Genomic DNA, 15,210 nt, shown 5'->3' on the forward strand with positions numbered 1-15,210 from the left:
CATTCTTTTCCCTTTGTTAATACCCTTACAGATCTCTCATAGTGAAGAGGTGTATACTGCAGCTGGTGGTGTAATTTTCAGCTCCGGTAGATGTATGTACGCTAGCTCTGATCGAGTTAGTGTGCTAAAAATAGCAGTGTAGCTGTGGCTGGCAGCTCAGGCTAACTGCCCGAGTACATATCTGGAATCCTGGGTGTGATTATACTCAGGCAGCTAGCCTACGCCGCTGCTCGTGCCAGGGCAGCTACGCTGCAATTTTTAGTGTGCTAGCCCAAGCTAGAAATTACACCTCCAGCTGCAGTCTAGACATGCCCTGATGCAGTAAAACACTCAAGCATGTGCTCAACTTTACATATATGCTTAAGGGCTTTGCAGGATCACAATCTTAGTCTCTGAAAAAATTAATCCTTTTTTTTTTTGGTTTTTACAGCCCAGAGCATCATCTGCTTCTGGTTCTGTTCTTTCTCTCAACTGTTTCACTCCATTATGTTCAACCGATCACACCGTTCTCACATGAGAACTCTTGACTATCTTGTTTTATTTCTTTGTATAGTGTGCACATGCTGCTGTTGCAAAGTAGAACTTATCCAATCATTTTGGTAAGTTTGTATTTTGCAGTCTGCACTGATCATAAAGGAAGTGGGATGCCACTTTGACAGGACACCAAAATGCAGACTCAAACTTGGAATTGATAGAGTGCAGAGCAAATAATGTCTTCTACTGTCTTACTTTCACACAACATGTCTAAATTCAAATCTGTGTGTTTAGTCTTGATCAGTTTTGGGACTGATTCTCCATTTTATATGTTAACCGTTTCCAGTTAGTTCAGAAAAGGTGTTGGTATAGCTTTCTGGAGCTACGTAAATAGGCTTGTATACAACATACATTGCTTTTGTCCTAGTTTTATCTTTAAATTTAATTTACTGAAGAAAACAGTTTGGTGTTTGCTCTGTTTCTGCACACTGATTTCAGTCATCCTGCCTAGCAGTTGGTTTCTCTGACATTTTCAGTGAACTGTGGAACTAAGATACAGTAAAACTTGCTATTACTGCTGTCCATTGGTAGTTGTGCCCTCTCTACACTAAGCTAATTTTGTTCCCTTTGGGTAATTATGAATTGATTTGCCCTTGCTCCCCAAACTTCAGTAAATTTTTTTGCTTACCATGTTTATAATATTTTTAACCACTTGGTGGCACCGAAACACTTTCATTAGTGTTCAGAGTGGTAGCCGTGTTAGTCTGTATCGGCAAAAACAACAAGGAGTCCTTGTGGCACCTTAGAGCAGAGGTGGGCAAACTTCGGCCCGTGGGCCACATCTGGCCTGCGGGACCCTCCTGCCTGGCCCCTGAGCTCCTGCCCCGGGAGGCTCGCCCCGGCCCCTCCCCTGCTGTTTTCCCTCCCCCGCAGCCTCAGCTCACTCCACCGCCGGCGCAATGCTCTGGGCGGCAGGGCTGGGAGCTCCTGGGGCAGCGCCGCTGCAGAGCCCAGCCTGACCCGGTGCTCTGTGGTGCGTGGCTGGCTCCAGCCGGGTGGCACAGCTGTAGTGCCGCCAGCCACTGGTGCTCCAGGCAGCATGGTAAGGGAGCGGGGAAGGGGGGTTGGATAGAGGGCAGGGGAGTTTGGGGAGTTGTCAGGGGCCGGGGGTGTGGATAGGGGTTGGGGCGGTCAGAGTGTGGGGAACAGGGGGGTTGAATGGGGGCATGCGTTCCGGGGGCAGTCAGGAAGAAGGGGGGGGGTGGATGGGGCAGGAGTCCCGGGGGAGGGGGCAGTCAGGAAGGAGAGGAGGGGTTGGATGGGTCGGCAGTTAGGGGTGGGGAGTCCGGGGCGGTCAGGGAGAAGGGGTGGTTGGATGAGGCAGGGGTCCTGGGGGGCAGTCAGGAAGGAGGGGGAGTTGGATGGGGTGGCGGGGGGCAGTTAGGGGCAGGAGGTCCGGGGGCGGTCAGGGGACAGAGAGTGGGGGGGTGGATGGGGGAGGGGGGGGTGCTGTCACGGGGTTAGAAGCGGGGGGGGCAGGTAAGGGGGCGGGTCCCGCCTGGCTGTTTGGGGAGGCACAGCCTCCCCTAACCGGCCCTCCATACAATTTCTGAAACCTGATGTGGCCCTCAGGCCAAAAAGTTTGCCCGCCCCTGCCTTAGAGACTAACAAATTTATTTGGGCATAAGCTTTCGTGGGCTAGAACCCACTTTATCAGATGCATGAAGTGAAAAATACAGGAGCAGATATAAATACATGTAAGGATGGGGGTTGCTTTACCAAGTGTGAGGTCAATCTAATGAGATAAATTAATTAACAGCAGGATACCAAGGGAGGAAAAATAACTTTTGAAGTGGTAAGAGAGTGGCCCATTACAGACAGTTGACAAGAAGGTGTGAGTAACAGTAGGGAGAAATTAGTATTGGGGAAATTAAGTTTAGGTTCTGTAATAACCCAACCACTCCCAGTCTTTATTCAGGCCTAATCTGATGGTATCCAGTTTGCAAATTAATTCCAGTTCTGCAGCTTCACATTGGAGTCTGTTTTTGAAGTTTTTTTGTTGAAGAATTGCCACTTTGAAGTCTCTTATTGAGTGACCAGAGAGATTGAAGTGTTCTTCTACTGGTTTTTGAATGTTCTGATTCCTGATGTCAGATTTTTGTCCATTTATTCTACACAAGAGCCCACAGTCAGTGACTGGTTAGGAAATAGAAAACAGATATCTCTTTCCAGTCCCTCACTAACTAAAAGGCAATGTGGTCTAGTAATCACAATGCCCCTTTGAGGACAATGGTTTATAGACACTTTTATAGCTAGTAAGATGAAGTTACTTGTCCTGAATTCCCCAATTAGTCAATGGCCATTTTTAGTCTTTGTTATGCATTTTGAAGTTTATTTCTGTTCACCATGTGTTTGAGATGCTGAGATACTATGGTACCGAGGGCCATAAAAGTACCTAATGAGGGGAAAGCTGTTTACCACTGTACCTGAAGTCTTTGATTTAGACTATTTCCATATACTATTCTTTCTATTAACAATGCATTTTTCTGTAGTCGAATGATCAAATATCAGATAAGTACAAGATATACCTCTTAAAGCTCACCATCTGGATAAACGTTTAAAGAATCTAGTTCTCTCCGGCTGTTGGATGATGTCTTTTCTGGTCCTAGTAGATTTCTTTACTTCAGTCATTAAAATAAATGCATTTTGCTTTTCTCTCCATTCCTTTCTGATTGCTGATTGGTTCCACTCCTTGTGCTATTGGAGGTGGGAGGGTGGGGTCATTGTCACTGGTTAATAATGAATCTTGTGGAACATCTGACTGGGTCAATCATAATGGAGAAGACTGTGCAGAGCTAGTGTACTAAGGAAACCCTGAGGGAAGAGTGAAATTAATGCAAAAGAGGGAAGTAATGAACACTATGAGCTAGGTTGTGCCGAGTCCTATGTGGGTGCATAAAAGGGAGGGCAGCAGGCACAAGGAACACATCTTGCCCATCTGCAGCAAATTCTCAGTCCGTGCGCTCCTGCTATGCAAGGATTGTGGACTAGCACCAACTGTTGCATTAGAAACTCCAGAGAGAATGAGTGTGGGAGAAAATGGGACGATCGCCCAGCACTAGTGCACCACCAGCCAGTGGAATTGGGTCTGTCCAAGAGGAGCGCACACAGCACTTTGCTAAAGGATGTATTGGATGCTTCCTCAGGCGGCTCCTGATAAATGTTGTGCCTGCATTGGACACAACGCCTCTGTGAACTGCCTGCCACCAAGATACTGCGCCTCCCCGTCATAGGAAGTATCTTAAAACTGCAATCTAGCCCTAAGTGTTATTTGTTGAAGTTGTTCTGTATGACCGAATTAAAGGACCAAATTGTTTATTTTAATAAAAAACAGATATCGTGGTGAAGCAGAAATGTAGACTCTGCAAATCTTTTTGAAGATTCTATAACAGAAACATTTTTTTTTCCAGATTTTGCACGAGATTGTTCCCTCTCATGAATTAATGTTAGAATATAATGCCATGCTTCAAAAATCAAGTAAGTCTTTGGATACCCGTGTTCTTTTCCTTAAAGTTATTCTAAGTACAAGTTTCCTAGAATGGCTGTTGGCTTTTCCCTGTTTAAAGTAGTTTTAGTATATTTTAAAGGGGGGGGGGGGGGGGAAAAAGGTGCAAGGAGAACAGGAATCTAGAAGACAGATGCATTGCCAGATAGTTACAAACCTCTGCAAACAAATGCTTGTCTACATAAAAATGTGCAGACACTAATTGTCAGAGTATGTAGGCAACACAGCCCAGATTTCAATATTAACTAGTGATTTGGGGTACCTCAGTGTCAGGTGCCCAACGTGATAATGAGGCCTCTGACTTTCAGAAAGGATTGATGTGCAGCACTCTGCCTGAATTCAGTATGTATTATTCATTAGCTCCAAGAACAAAACCCACATCTCCTCCAAATGGATCTTATCTTTGTCTATCTGAAAATAATCTCCAGAATTGGCATAGCCCCCATCTTGATGTGCTAGTCACTTACAATGTAAGTCAGACTCTACTCTTGAATTAATCCTCTGAAATGTAGTATATTGTAGAATGTAGGCAGTGTAGTGACAGTTCTTTAATTCCAAGTTCTTTTCTTCCCTTTCCCCTGGCCTCACTTGTCTTCCTGAAAAAGTTCCCCTTTAGGCTGAAGTATCTCTTGTGTTATCAGCACACACGTGATATTTTTGGAAAATCCATTTAGCTGTTTTGAATGATCAGAGTTTGGCAGGGAACATCTCGTATATTAGGATAATTTTTCAGATCCTTTTTTCTGCTCTGATAACTCAGATAGCCTTGTTTAAAAATCCAAACTTGGCAAATATGTTGTTTTCAGTGAGGAATGCCTGCTATATCAAGCCTGGGAACAAAATAAATACATTGTTCCTTTCCAATTCAAGTGAGCATTAAGGACCTGATCCTGTGTAGTTCTAAGCATGCTCAACCCTAGCCTGGACTTAAATTAAAGGAGATGGGGGGACAGCAATGAGGATACACTGCACTTTTCAGGGGGTGTGCCACATCAATCAGGAGGAAGCCTATAAAGTGAACTCCTGGTTCTGCTGAAGTTCAATTCCAAAACTGTCATTGGCTTTTGGGACCAGGATTTGGGCTCAGTGTTTATCAGAGCAGAAAGGTTGGTGCTTTTAAATTAGTGTGCTACCTAGCCTCCATGTGTGCTAAGATTTATTGTTCATTATTGTATTTTACCGTGAGTAGTGGTGAGTCACTTTAAATGAGGAACAAACATTGCTTCCTAGATCGTTTACTCTGACATGCTGCAAGTGAAATTTAAGAACTGTATTAATAGCATGGGTCTGACTGTAAGAGAAAAGTATCATATCTAGTAAACAGTAGTAAATGTTGTCTTGTTGGACTAGCCTGGAGGTCTGTGGGTTATTGTGGGGATTTGTGATTGAGTCAGTTTTTTCTCTATGGGCTTGTGGGAACTTGGAACAAACCAGAAGCAGTGTGTTCAGTCCCCTCGAGAAGGGCAGATGATCTTTGGTAGCAACCACTACTGACCAGTCAGGAGCATCATTAGTGAGCTCTAGGGATCTGCTGACCAGAGGCAGCAGCCACACTGTAAGACAGTCAGTCTAGGATGAGTGAGTGAACTTGGTTCTGCTGGATGGTTGCTCTTGAAGCCTCTTCAATCAACAGTCATTAAGCAGGATTAAAAGGACAGAGAGCAGCTCCAATATAAGCTGTGTTCCAAAAACGAAGCAGCTGTTCTTGAGTACAGATATACCTTGCCAGGTTTCCAGTAGGAGGAGGAAGAACCGGGTCTGGAATTGTGAAGAGGGCATCACCACGGCCAGCAGAATGAAGGCAATCTAGATCTTGTTGCTGCTTGTCTTATGAATGAATGCAGGATTGTTCATTAACTTGACCTATTCTAATTCCAGAAAAAAGGAAAAACCATAGACTGGGGCTGGAGATTATTTTCACACTCCTGGATTTTGCTGGGTGGAAGGAGCATGTAAAAGCTTGGAGCTGTTTAGCAAAACAGATTAAACAGATCCTGGAGAAGTAAGTATAGTATATCTGGTATTGCCATACTAGGGGAATTAAACATTACATTGGGTCAGTCCACATGGAAACTAGGATATATGCACTTTGGTAACAAGAACATTGTCCTCTTATGTCCTCTCACATGCTTGCTGTGTTACTGAACAGAAGAGTAAACTGGCAAGTCCTGTAGTCTGGGCACTGTCAGTGAACTACATCAGGGTGCTCTTTTAATAAAATGTCCTATAGCACTCTGCATTCCCAAACACTGCATCTTTCAGTGGCGATACTACAGTGTTTGGTCTGCTACTGTTAGAATACTGCAAGAATTTTATTTTTAAAAGGTGATCATTGTGTGGATAGTGAGTTTCTGAGCCAGCACTGAGTGACATTAACTACAACTCCAAAGGAAGCCATCTCCAAGCAGCCCACCCTGGTTAGAAGTTTACTGTGATGAGTAGACTTCAGAGGAGTGGTGAATGAAGGCGTTCAAAGGGGTGATCTTGGAGGCTTCTCTACTTCCTCAAAGGCAAACTGTGCACCTGAACCATTCATAATATTGGCTGAGTGTGTCAGTGGTGCCCTTTAACATAGTATGCACGTTTTGTATGTAGAAGGTGCTCCAGGTTGTTTTCTAGCTCCACTTTTAAAAAACACTTCTCAAATAGTAAGCTCTATGAGACCAGGATTATATCTTACTATGTAAAATACCCTGTAAATGTAATGCTTTTTTACGAATAGATCTGGTGTTGAGTAAAAGTAGTGTTTGAAAAGCATGTAGGCCCATGTTCAATGATTTTAGGAGGCCTTTATTTAAAGATCAACCAATGTTGCTAGTCTCGTGGATGAACAATTAAGGTATTTTCACTGTTGACTTATTAAACCAGAAGTGTCTTGGTGGTGTTTCTGTTTAGTGAAATCTGTTCAAAAGACCAGGCTTATCTGCAATCTCCTGGCCTGTGAGCCAACCCCAGAGTATAACCAAATGATCTGGGAACAGTTCTTATATTTATTGAAAAATTACCTCCATAAAACAGCCAGTTTGTCAGTCCCTTAAGTGGCAACTGGGACAAATTCATCCCTGGCGTCACTTCAAATTTACACACCCCTTTAAATTGAAACAACTTCACTATCAGATTTCTCGCAAATGTAGTTATTAAATTTTCTTACTACTATTGTACTAAACTGGCGCACAAGCTAAAATGTCACTCCATTTTCTGTATAAAATTTAGTTTAGTTCTCATTTCAAACCCTAACTAGTGCCAGCATGCAGACTTTAAATGAGATGGTGCTGCATTCTGTAGTGTAACTCTTTCTTTTCAGCTGGCAGTGCCACTCAGCCCTACGGTGGCCACTACCACTTTTTTCTATCAAATGTGTGTTGGATTGAATACCACATGCATTCCAGGTCCCTGTAAGCAACATATGAAATGTGCAGCACTCAGAGCAATGCTTTGGTAACTTCCACTTTATTTAAAAAAAAAAAAAAAAAAAAAAGATTCCTCCCACCCAACTCAAGTTTAGCTGTAACCTATTAACTCTCTCCAGCTCTAGCAAGCATCTTGACTGGGTCACGGAGGAGTGGAACTCCAGAAAGGACTGGTGGCCAGCCTTCCACTTTAGCCACTACTTGGCGAAAAGAAATTGGCAGGAAAATGAAAGTCTTGCTTGTGAAAAAGCATTGGTGGCTGGAATCTTGTTGGGAAAAGGTAATTTTAAATCTTCTTCTTTACTCCGTGGAATAGAAATATTGGCTAGTTCAAGCTTTAATGGCAGGGGACGTGTCTGATTTGTGTTCTGGAAGAATTTTCAGCCTCATGATTTCAAGAAAGAGGCTGGCTTGATCCTGCAAGGGTGAATACAAGAGAGGCTCTAAAATGCTTGGTATTTGCCACTGAGGTGTAGTTCACATCTCACAGGTCTTGCTGCAGCCATCGTTCCCTTGAAATGACACTGAGCTACATTCATCGTGGTTTGAATGATTGATTTATCTGCCCCTTGTTGAGTCGTTGACAGTCAAAATAAGAACGAGCTAATAAACAGAATAAAATTAGAAGATTAGGAACACAAGAAGAAATATTAGCAGGTGACGCATTAGTGTTAGTACCCCTGAAGCCGTCATTCCAGAAATACTATGAGGAAGCAACTTCCTGAGTGAGTGTTGTCTATTATTAGTGTCTAGGGAGCTACTCAGTACTTAAGAACTATATTCTTATCTCAATAGGACCCCAAGGAAGCTAGGCCTGTGTTGGGTGTGGTTTGCCTGGAAACTGTCTTCAGGGGCATGGTTGTTTAGTTGGATGTCTGACTCTCATAACAGAACAGATCTGTGGTGACCACTAGGATATCAGTAAGGTCTCCAGTATAGAAAGATGTGTATGCTTGAGAGATACCATCCTGTCATTATTCAAACAAACTTCCTAGTGCTTGAAAATAAGCTGTGCATTTAGTGCTTTCCTGCTTAATGTTGTATGTCCAAACTTGCATATAAGGAGAATGATTTGATTTATAAGCCTTGACGCTGGAGTATAGTAGTCCTCTGTCTATTGAGCCAAGGCAAGCAGAGCTATGTGAGGTGGGTAGCTTGATGGCAGTTCATGGGGCACACATGGGAGAAGGGGAATTGAAACAGGGAGGATGGAGAAGTGGAATGGAGTGGAGCTGTGTTTGGGTGAATCACTTGTGGCTCATCAGAGCACAGCTCTGATTTGCTTCACTAGCCCTAGGTTCTTCCAGTTCAAGTCCCACTTCTCCCCATCGTCCCCACAAATAGGCCTGTATTCAAGAGGCGCAGAGTCCTCGTGGCTGTGAGGAGCTGCAGACAGCATAAGCTCCTAATCAGACTTCCAGGTAAAAATCCATGCTGTCAGGAGGGGGGATGACTGTAGTGGAAATGGCTGGTCCCTTGCTCCCGCAGAGCACTCTCACTCTGGAACTCTGGCAGAGGACCTTCTGTGGATTCCCAAGGAGGGCTGCACAATGCCATGGAGGCAGCACTGCACTTTCTTCCCTGCCCCCCAGAGTGCGACCTGTCTGAGTAAGGTCCCTCCTGCCCATAGTAGTAGAGTAGATGATTGAGGCATTAGTCTGAAGTTTGTGAAGTAGCTGGGATTTTCCAGTGAAAGGCAATGTCATTCATCCTTTAGTGGGTCAGCTTTTCCATTACTAACACCTTCCAGACTTACTTTTAATATCAGGAGCCCACTTTTACGTCCAACAAGCGGCCACTGAACACTTGGCTGTTACCAGTAAGTGGGCAGTTAACTAATTTAGTTCCAGATGTAGGATGACTTTCTTGAAGCCCTTTAAGCTAAGGAAACAATATGCACATGTTGAAGAGAGACTAGGGCACGTTAGTTTTACTAAATATTTGGACTTGTGTATATATACTTACTTTCTGGGGGTAAATAAACTTTTTTTGCACTCTTAAGTCCTAATATATCCGAAGGGTATTACAAAATTAGACTTGCCAGAAAAACCCAATGAAATGTACAATTACCTACACCTAACTTATCACTGTCTTTGAGGACGTGTGGGAGACTTTCTTGGTCTAAATATTATAACTGCTTATTTGGTAGTGGTGATATACCTTATGCATGCACATCTTATACCAGTGACTTCTATTATAGAAACTTTTCTTTTAAGGGAACATTTGTGCTCAGGGAAATGCCTCTTGTGTAAATTAAAAGCATTTTGTGTTCTTCAGTTTGTATCACAGTGTGGTTTATAACGTCTGTGACGGGTTGGATCACAGAAACCCCCTTGAGAGCTGCCACCTGATGTGCAAAGACTACCCCTGCTTCTGTTTTCTCTGCCAGCTCAGGACTCTAGCACCCTGTCTTGCTGAGCCAGACACTCCCGTCTGCTCCAACACAGACCCAGGGTCTGAATCACTTGTCCCAAAGCTGCAAGTTTACCTGAAAACAGCTCACAAAAGTGTGCTTGTTCTTAGCACTCAGATGCCCAACTCCCAATGGGGTCTAAACCCAAATAAATCCATTTTACCCTGTATAAAGCTTATACAGGGTAAACTCATAAATTGTTCGCCCTCTATAACACTGATAGAGAGAGATGCACAGTTGTTTGCTCCCCCAGGTATTAATACATACTCTGAGTTAATTACTAAGTAGAAAGTGATTTTATTAAATACAGAAAGTAGGATTTAAGTGGTCCCAAGTAGCAACAGACAGAACAAAGTAAGTCACCAAGCAAAATAAAATAAAATGCGCAAATCTATGTCTAATCAAACTAAATACAGATAAGATCCTCACCAGTTCCAGAATGCTCCCTTTTACAGGCTAATCTCCTTTTAGCCTGGGTCCAGCAATCACTCACACCCCCTGAAGGAAACTGGAACAAAGGACAGTAACTACAAGTATACTGGGGGGGTGGAGAGGCTCCTCCTTTAGCCAGCTGAAGACAAAATGGAGGGGTCTCCCCCGGGTTTAAATAGACTTTCTCTTGTGGGTGGAGACCCCCCTCCTCTCTCCTATGCAAGTGCAGCTCCAAGATGGAGTTCTGGAGTCACCTGGGCAAGTCACATGTCCCTGCATGACTCAGTCTTTACAGGCCAAAGCCATTGTCCACATGGTATCTTGTATGTCTCCAGGAAGACTTCTTATGTGGATTGGAGCATTCCAAGATGCATTGTTCCCCAAGTGCTTCCTGATCAGGTACTTAACCTTGCAAATTCCTTCCTAAAGAAACTGATCAAATGCCTCACAAAGCTTACTTAGAAACCAAGCAAGTATACAGCCCATATTCTTAACCTCAAGTAGAAAATGATATATGTGTACAGATAGGATGAATAGATTTAGTAGACCATAACCTTTACGGAGATATGTTACATGGCACAGGCAGCAAAAAACATATTCCAGTTATGTCATACATACATTTATAAGCACACCGCCCCCATAAAGCCTTATGGGGTACACTGTCACAACGTCATTTCATTTTTGTTTTAGATTGCAAATATTTTAAATATGTTTCACACCGAGGCTGCAAAGCCAAGAAGGAAAAGTTTCAGACAATGAAGAAATTTGTGAAGAAACACAGCTCTACCCATTTGAGAGCATCTGGTGTTTTGGATTCCTGCACGCCCCTATGATGTTTACAAGATGTCTTTAAGGTCCTCCTATTAAAAATGCTAAATTATTTTCCCAGCTTTTCTGTGAGGCTTTTCTTTACAGGTTCTCACTACAAAGAAATTTGAGAGTAGATTGCTAGCTCAGTACTAGACTCAGTATATTGCTGGCCATATTCTTTGGTTTGTATTCTTATTTATAATAAAAGGGGAGTAAATCCATTGGTAAGAGAATCTGCTTTCTTTAATATTTTAGTCCATATTTGTTTGTGTGAGACTTAATAAGCAGAGCTGATGCCTCAAGAACATATTTTAAAGGTATTTAGTTGTGGAAAAGTAATGGTGGAGCACTGTACCTATGGCTTGCTGATATTGAGACTGATTCTCCTCCCATTTAAGTCAAAACGAGTTTTGACATTGCCTTAATTGGGAGCGGAGCAAGGCCATGTTTCAAATCCAGTCAAATTGACAGTGACACAAAATAGTTAATGTCTGGCTGCAGCTGGAGTTTTCCAAGTCATGTGTTCCCATAGGGGAACTTCCCACCCTCTCACTTGTTATGCTGCAAGAAATGCAGTCTGAGAAATACTTAAACAACTAACCAAGACATGTTGCTAGTTGACACCATCTAGGGATTATCGTCTAGACTGAGAAATCTGTGGAATCAATTACTAGGAAAAAAGTGTGTGGAGTACATAGGCTTAATTAATAGTGGCTTATGGTTAGGCTTGGCAGAATTGGTGTGTGTCCTTTTTTTTTTTTTTTTTAATAATGTCACAGGCTAATATCTATTTTGAAGCATATTTTTTCCTATTTTTATTGATTTAAATTTTCACAGTTGCAGGAAATTTGGGGCGGGGGGGTTGGACTTGAATAATAGGAGACAGGTCAGACTATTATTTAATAACTAGACACTGATTTAAAAAGTTAAAGCTTTATAACAATGAAAATACAAATAGTCAAAATATACAAAATAAATAACCATAAATCAAACTCTAATAGGTTTTCAAGTAGCATTTTTCTTACTTTGCACATCTGTAAGTTTCCATTATCATTAAGGCTAAGATTTTGTCGGTTATTTTTAGTAAAAGTCATGGACAGGTCACGGGGAGTAAACAAAAATTCACAGAGCCTGTGACCTGTCCGTGACTTTACTAAAAATAATTGGGGGGGGGGGGGGGGAGGGGAGAGGAATGGAGTCTCATGAGGGGAGGGAGGATTGACAGGCTGAGCCCCCCACCATGGCGGGGGCACAGCATGGTCCCCGCTGCAGCCCCCAGCTGAGTTGTGGGGCTGGGGCGCAGCCACTGTATTGAGGACCCAGCGGTCTGAAGTTATAGCTATCAATGCGGGGAGGAAAAAAGAAAGGCGGTTGGAGAACAGCAGGACAGACGGATCTGGGGTAAAGTCTGGTAGGTTGCCCTTGAGCGCACCCTCAAAACGCTTGCTTGCCCCTCTGCTTATTGTGGGTTGAGCCCGACTGGGCAGAGGGAGGAGGTGGGTGGCTCGGGCAGCGCTTGTAGCCCCTACTCTTCTTTTGGGGGGGCTCCTGGTGGGGTTGACTCCCTTGGCCCTGAGTTTGCTGCGGTTTGAACCGCTTACGGGCTGGACCTGGAACATACAGCCCCAGAGTTTTCAGGATAGTGTGGGAGTCCTTAAGGCCATGCAGTTTACTGTCCGTCTGTTCTGCAAACAGGGCCTGGCTGTCGAAGGGGAGGTCCTGCATCAATTGCTGAGCCTCCATTTACAGACCCGAGAGGAGCAGCCAGGACGCCCTTCGCATGGAGATGGCCGAGGCCATGGGGTGAGCCGCGGAGTCTGCTGCATCCAAGGCTGCTTGGAGGGTCGCGCTCACTGCAGCCATGCCCTCTTCAAGGATCACCTGGAATTCCTTCTTGGACCCTTCAGGCAGCGAGACCTCGAATTTGGCCATAAACTGCCAAGTATTGTAGTCATAGCGGCCAAGGAGGGCTTTGGTGGTTGGCCACTCTCAAATGAAGACTGGAAGACGAATAAATTTTTCGCCCAAACAGATCCAGTCTCTTAGAGTCTTTATTCTTGGGTGTAGCCCCGGGCTGACCCTGCCTCTCCCTCTGGTTAACGGCCTCAACTATGAGGGAGTTTGGGGCTGGGTGAGTATAGAGATACTCATGGCCTTTAGCTGGCACAAAATATTTGCGCTCAGCCCTTTTTGAGATGGGTGGCAGGGAGGAGGGGTTTGTCATAGGGCACTAATTATTTTCGATACCCCCTCGTGTAGGGGTAAAGCCACTCTAGTGGGTGCTGTGGAGCAAAGGATGTTGAACAAGTTCCTCTGCCTGGAGCCCCAGGTTAGAGGCGACCCTCTTCAAAAGCTCCTGATGACCCTTGACGTCATCTGGCGGAACTGGGTGAGGGGGACCTGTAATCGCTTTATCCAGTGATGCTGAGGACGAAGCCAGTGCCGAGGGATCCACCACATCCCCTGGTGGTCCAACTGGCTGCTCCCCTAGGTCCTCATGGGCCTGGGAGGGGGGTGTCTTCCCCTGTGGGGCCTCCACCTCCGGCGGAGGGCGAGATGCTGTGGCCGATGGCCTATCTGAGGCCCCCACCACTGATTGGGCAGCCTGGGAAGGCTGAGTGAACCCCCATGGATTCCAGGGGTACCACGCTGCTGGCCATTGGCCCGGAGGCCATGAGGTCAGTTGCAGTGCCAATGAGGTCGACAGTACCACTGGTATTGGGGCCTGTCCTGCTACCAGGGACTTCTGATCAGCACCGGAGTTGTAAGAGGAACAGACGCTGCAGAGTGACCTCACTGCGGTGCTGGCCACTGTGCTTCGACGCTGACCTGTCCGACCCGACAAGTTCCTTCCTTGGGACCCCAGGGATCTTTGGCGTTCGGTGGATCTGCATTGGTAGACCGACGATCTATGCCTTGCGCTGCTTGACCTGTACCGGGATCTAGAGCGGGCTCATTGTCTATAGAATCTCCCCGATTGAGGGGATTTGTGTCTCGGTGCCAGTGGCCGGGTGACCGGTGACCCCGTTCTGTCGATTAGTCGCAGGACCAGTGCCGAGACGTTGGAGACGCGATGGGTCTGTCTCGACGCTCATGCCAGGGGCCGCATGGCTCCGCAGGTCTGTGCCAGGTTACCGGCGAGCCGCACCTCAAATCCCGCTGTCGGTGCCCAGGATCCGGAGTCCGAAGAGGGCATCTCTGAGCCTACCTCCCAAAGTCCGAGGCATGACTGCTCCGTGCAGGTGAGTGCTGGCGGGATGTCCCCCGCAATGGGGAGCAGCACTGCTGAGGCGGGGACACTAGAAAAGGTCACAAGGTGGGTTTACCCCGGGGCTTGGGTACCGCCGGAGCCGGCGTGGGCGGCACCGGTAGCGTCAGGATCTCCTGCGCTGCCTGCAGGGCTTCGGGCGTCGATGGGACTTCGCGTTGACAGAGGCCCTCGTCACTATCCAGTGTGGCAGGCATAGTATGGGAGGGGGTCGACCACTCAACATGAGTTGGGGCCCAACTCCCTGACAGAGGTGTTGAGCTGCCCAGTATCGGTCTTGGCTCTCCTCCGGCCCTCTCCTTTCTCTTATGGGAAGTGGGAGATCTTCCCCTCGCGGACCTCGTGGACTTCTTGGCCAGGGAGGGGGATCAGTGCTGGCTCGTAGACAGCACAGGTGGGGCGCACCGTACCAACGCTATGGTGCTCGGCGCCAAGTCGGACCTCTGCTCCAGGGCCGGGGTCAGCGCCGACTCGATCAGGAGTGCCCTGAGATGGATGTCTTTCTCCTTTTTCGTTCTGGGTTTGAACGACTTACACATGCGACACTTGTCACTTATGTGTCCTTCTCCTAGAGACCTTAAACTGCCACATGTCACTGATGGCAAGAAGGAACTGAGGGTGGGGGGAGCCAGTGGCGCCCCTTATATCGCAACATGTGCGCGCCACTCTAGAGGGCTCCAGAGCTGGTCCCCTACGGATACTGCTAAGGGGACCAGCAGTAATCTTCTGGCACCAGTACATGTGGCGAGCACACATACCCACCTCATATGGAATGGACATGAGCAAGCACTTGAAGAAGAACCCCCATATTCCTCATTTTTATATAATCGTGATCTTA

At 45.7% G+C, this 15,210-nt stretch overlaps 1 protein-coding gene across 1 annotated transcript in view; it reads left to right on the plus strand.

Annotated features, from left to right (window-relative positions):
- The window catches only part of TAF1A (TATA-box binding protein associated factor, RNA polymerase I subunit A), a 30,183-nt gene extending 17,075 nt beyond the window's left edge, over positions 1 to 13,108 (plus strand). The window contains exons 8-12 of the mRNA XM_065400977.1: positions 3,945 to 4,011; positions 5,918 to 6,041; positions 7,569 to 7,729; positions 10,985 to 11,148; positions 12,800 to 13,108. Coding sequence (XP_065257049.1) covers positions 3,945 to 4,011; positions 5,918 to 6,041; positions 7,569 to 7,729; positions 10,985 to 11,127 — 495 coding nt within the window. The 3' untranslated portion in view covers positions 11,128 to 11,148; positions 12,800 to 13,108. The remainder of the gene's footprint in view (positions 1 to 3,944; positions 4,012 to 5,917; positions 6,042 to 7,568; positions 7,730 to 10,984; positions 11,149 to 12,799) is intronic.
- Positions 13,109 to 15,210: the final 2,102 nt, after the last annotated feature.

The sequence above is a fragment of the Emys orbicularis genome, chromosome 3 (assembly GCF_028017835.1).
Source record: "Emys orbicularis isolate rEmyOrb1 chromosome 3, rEmyOrb1.hap1, whole genome shotgun sequence".
Classification (NCBI taxonomy): Eukaryota; Metazoa; Chordata; order Testudines; family Emydidae; genus Emys; species Emys orbicularis.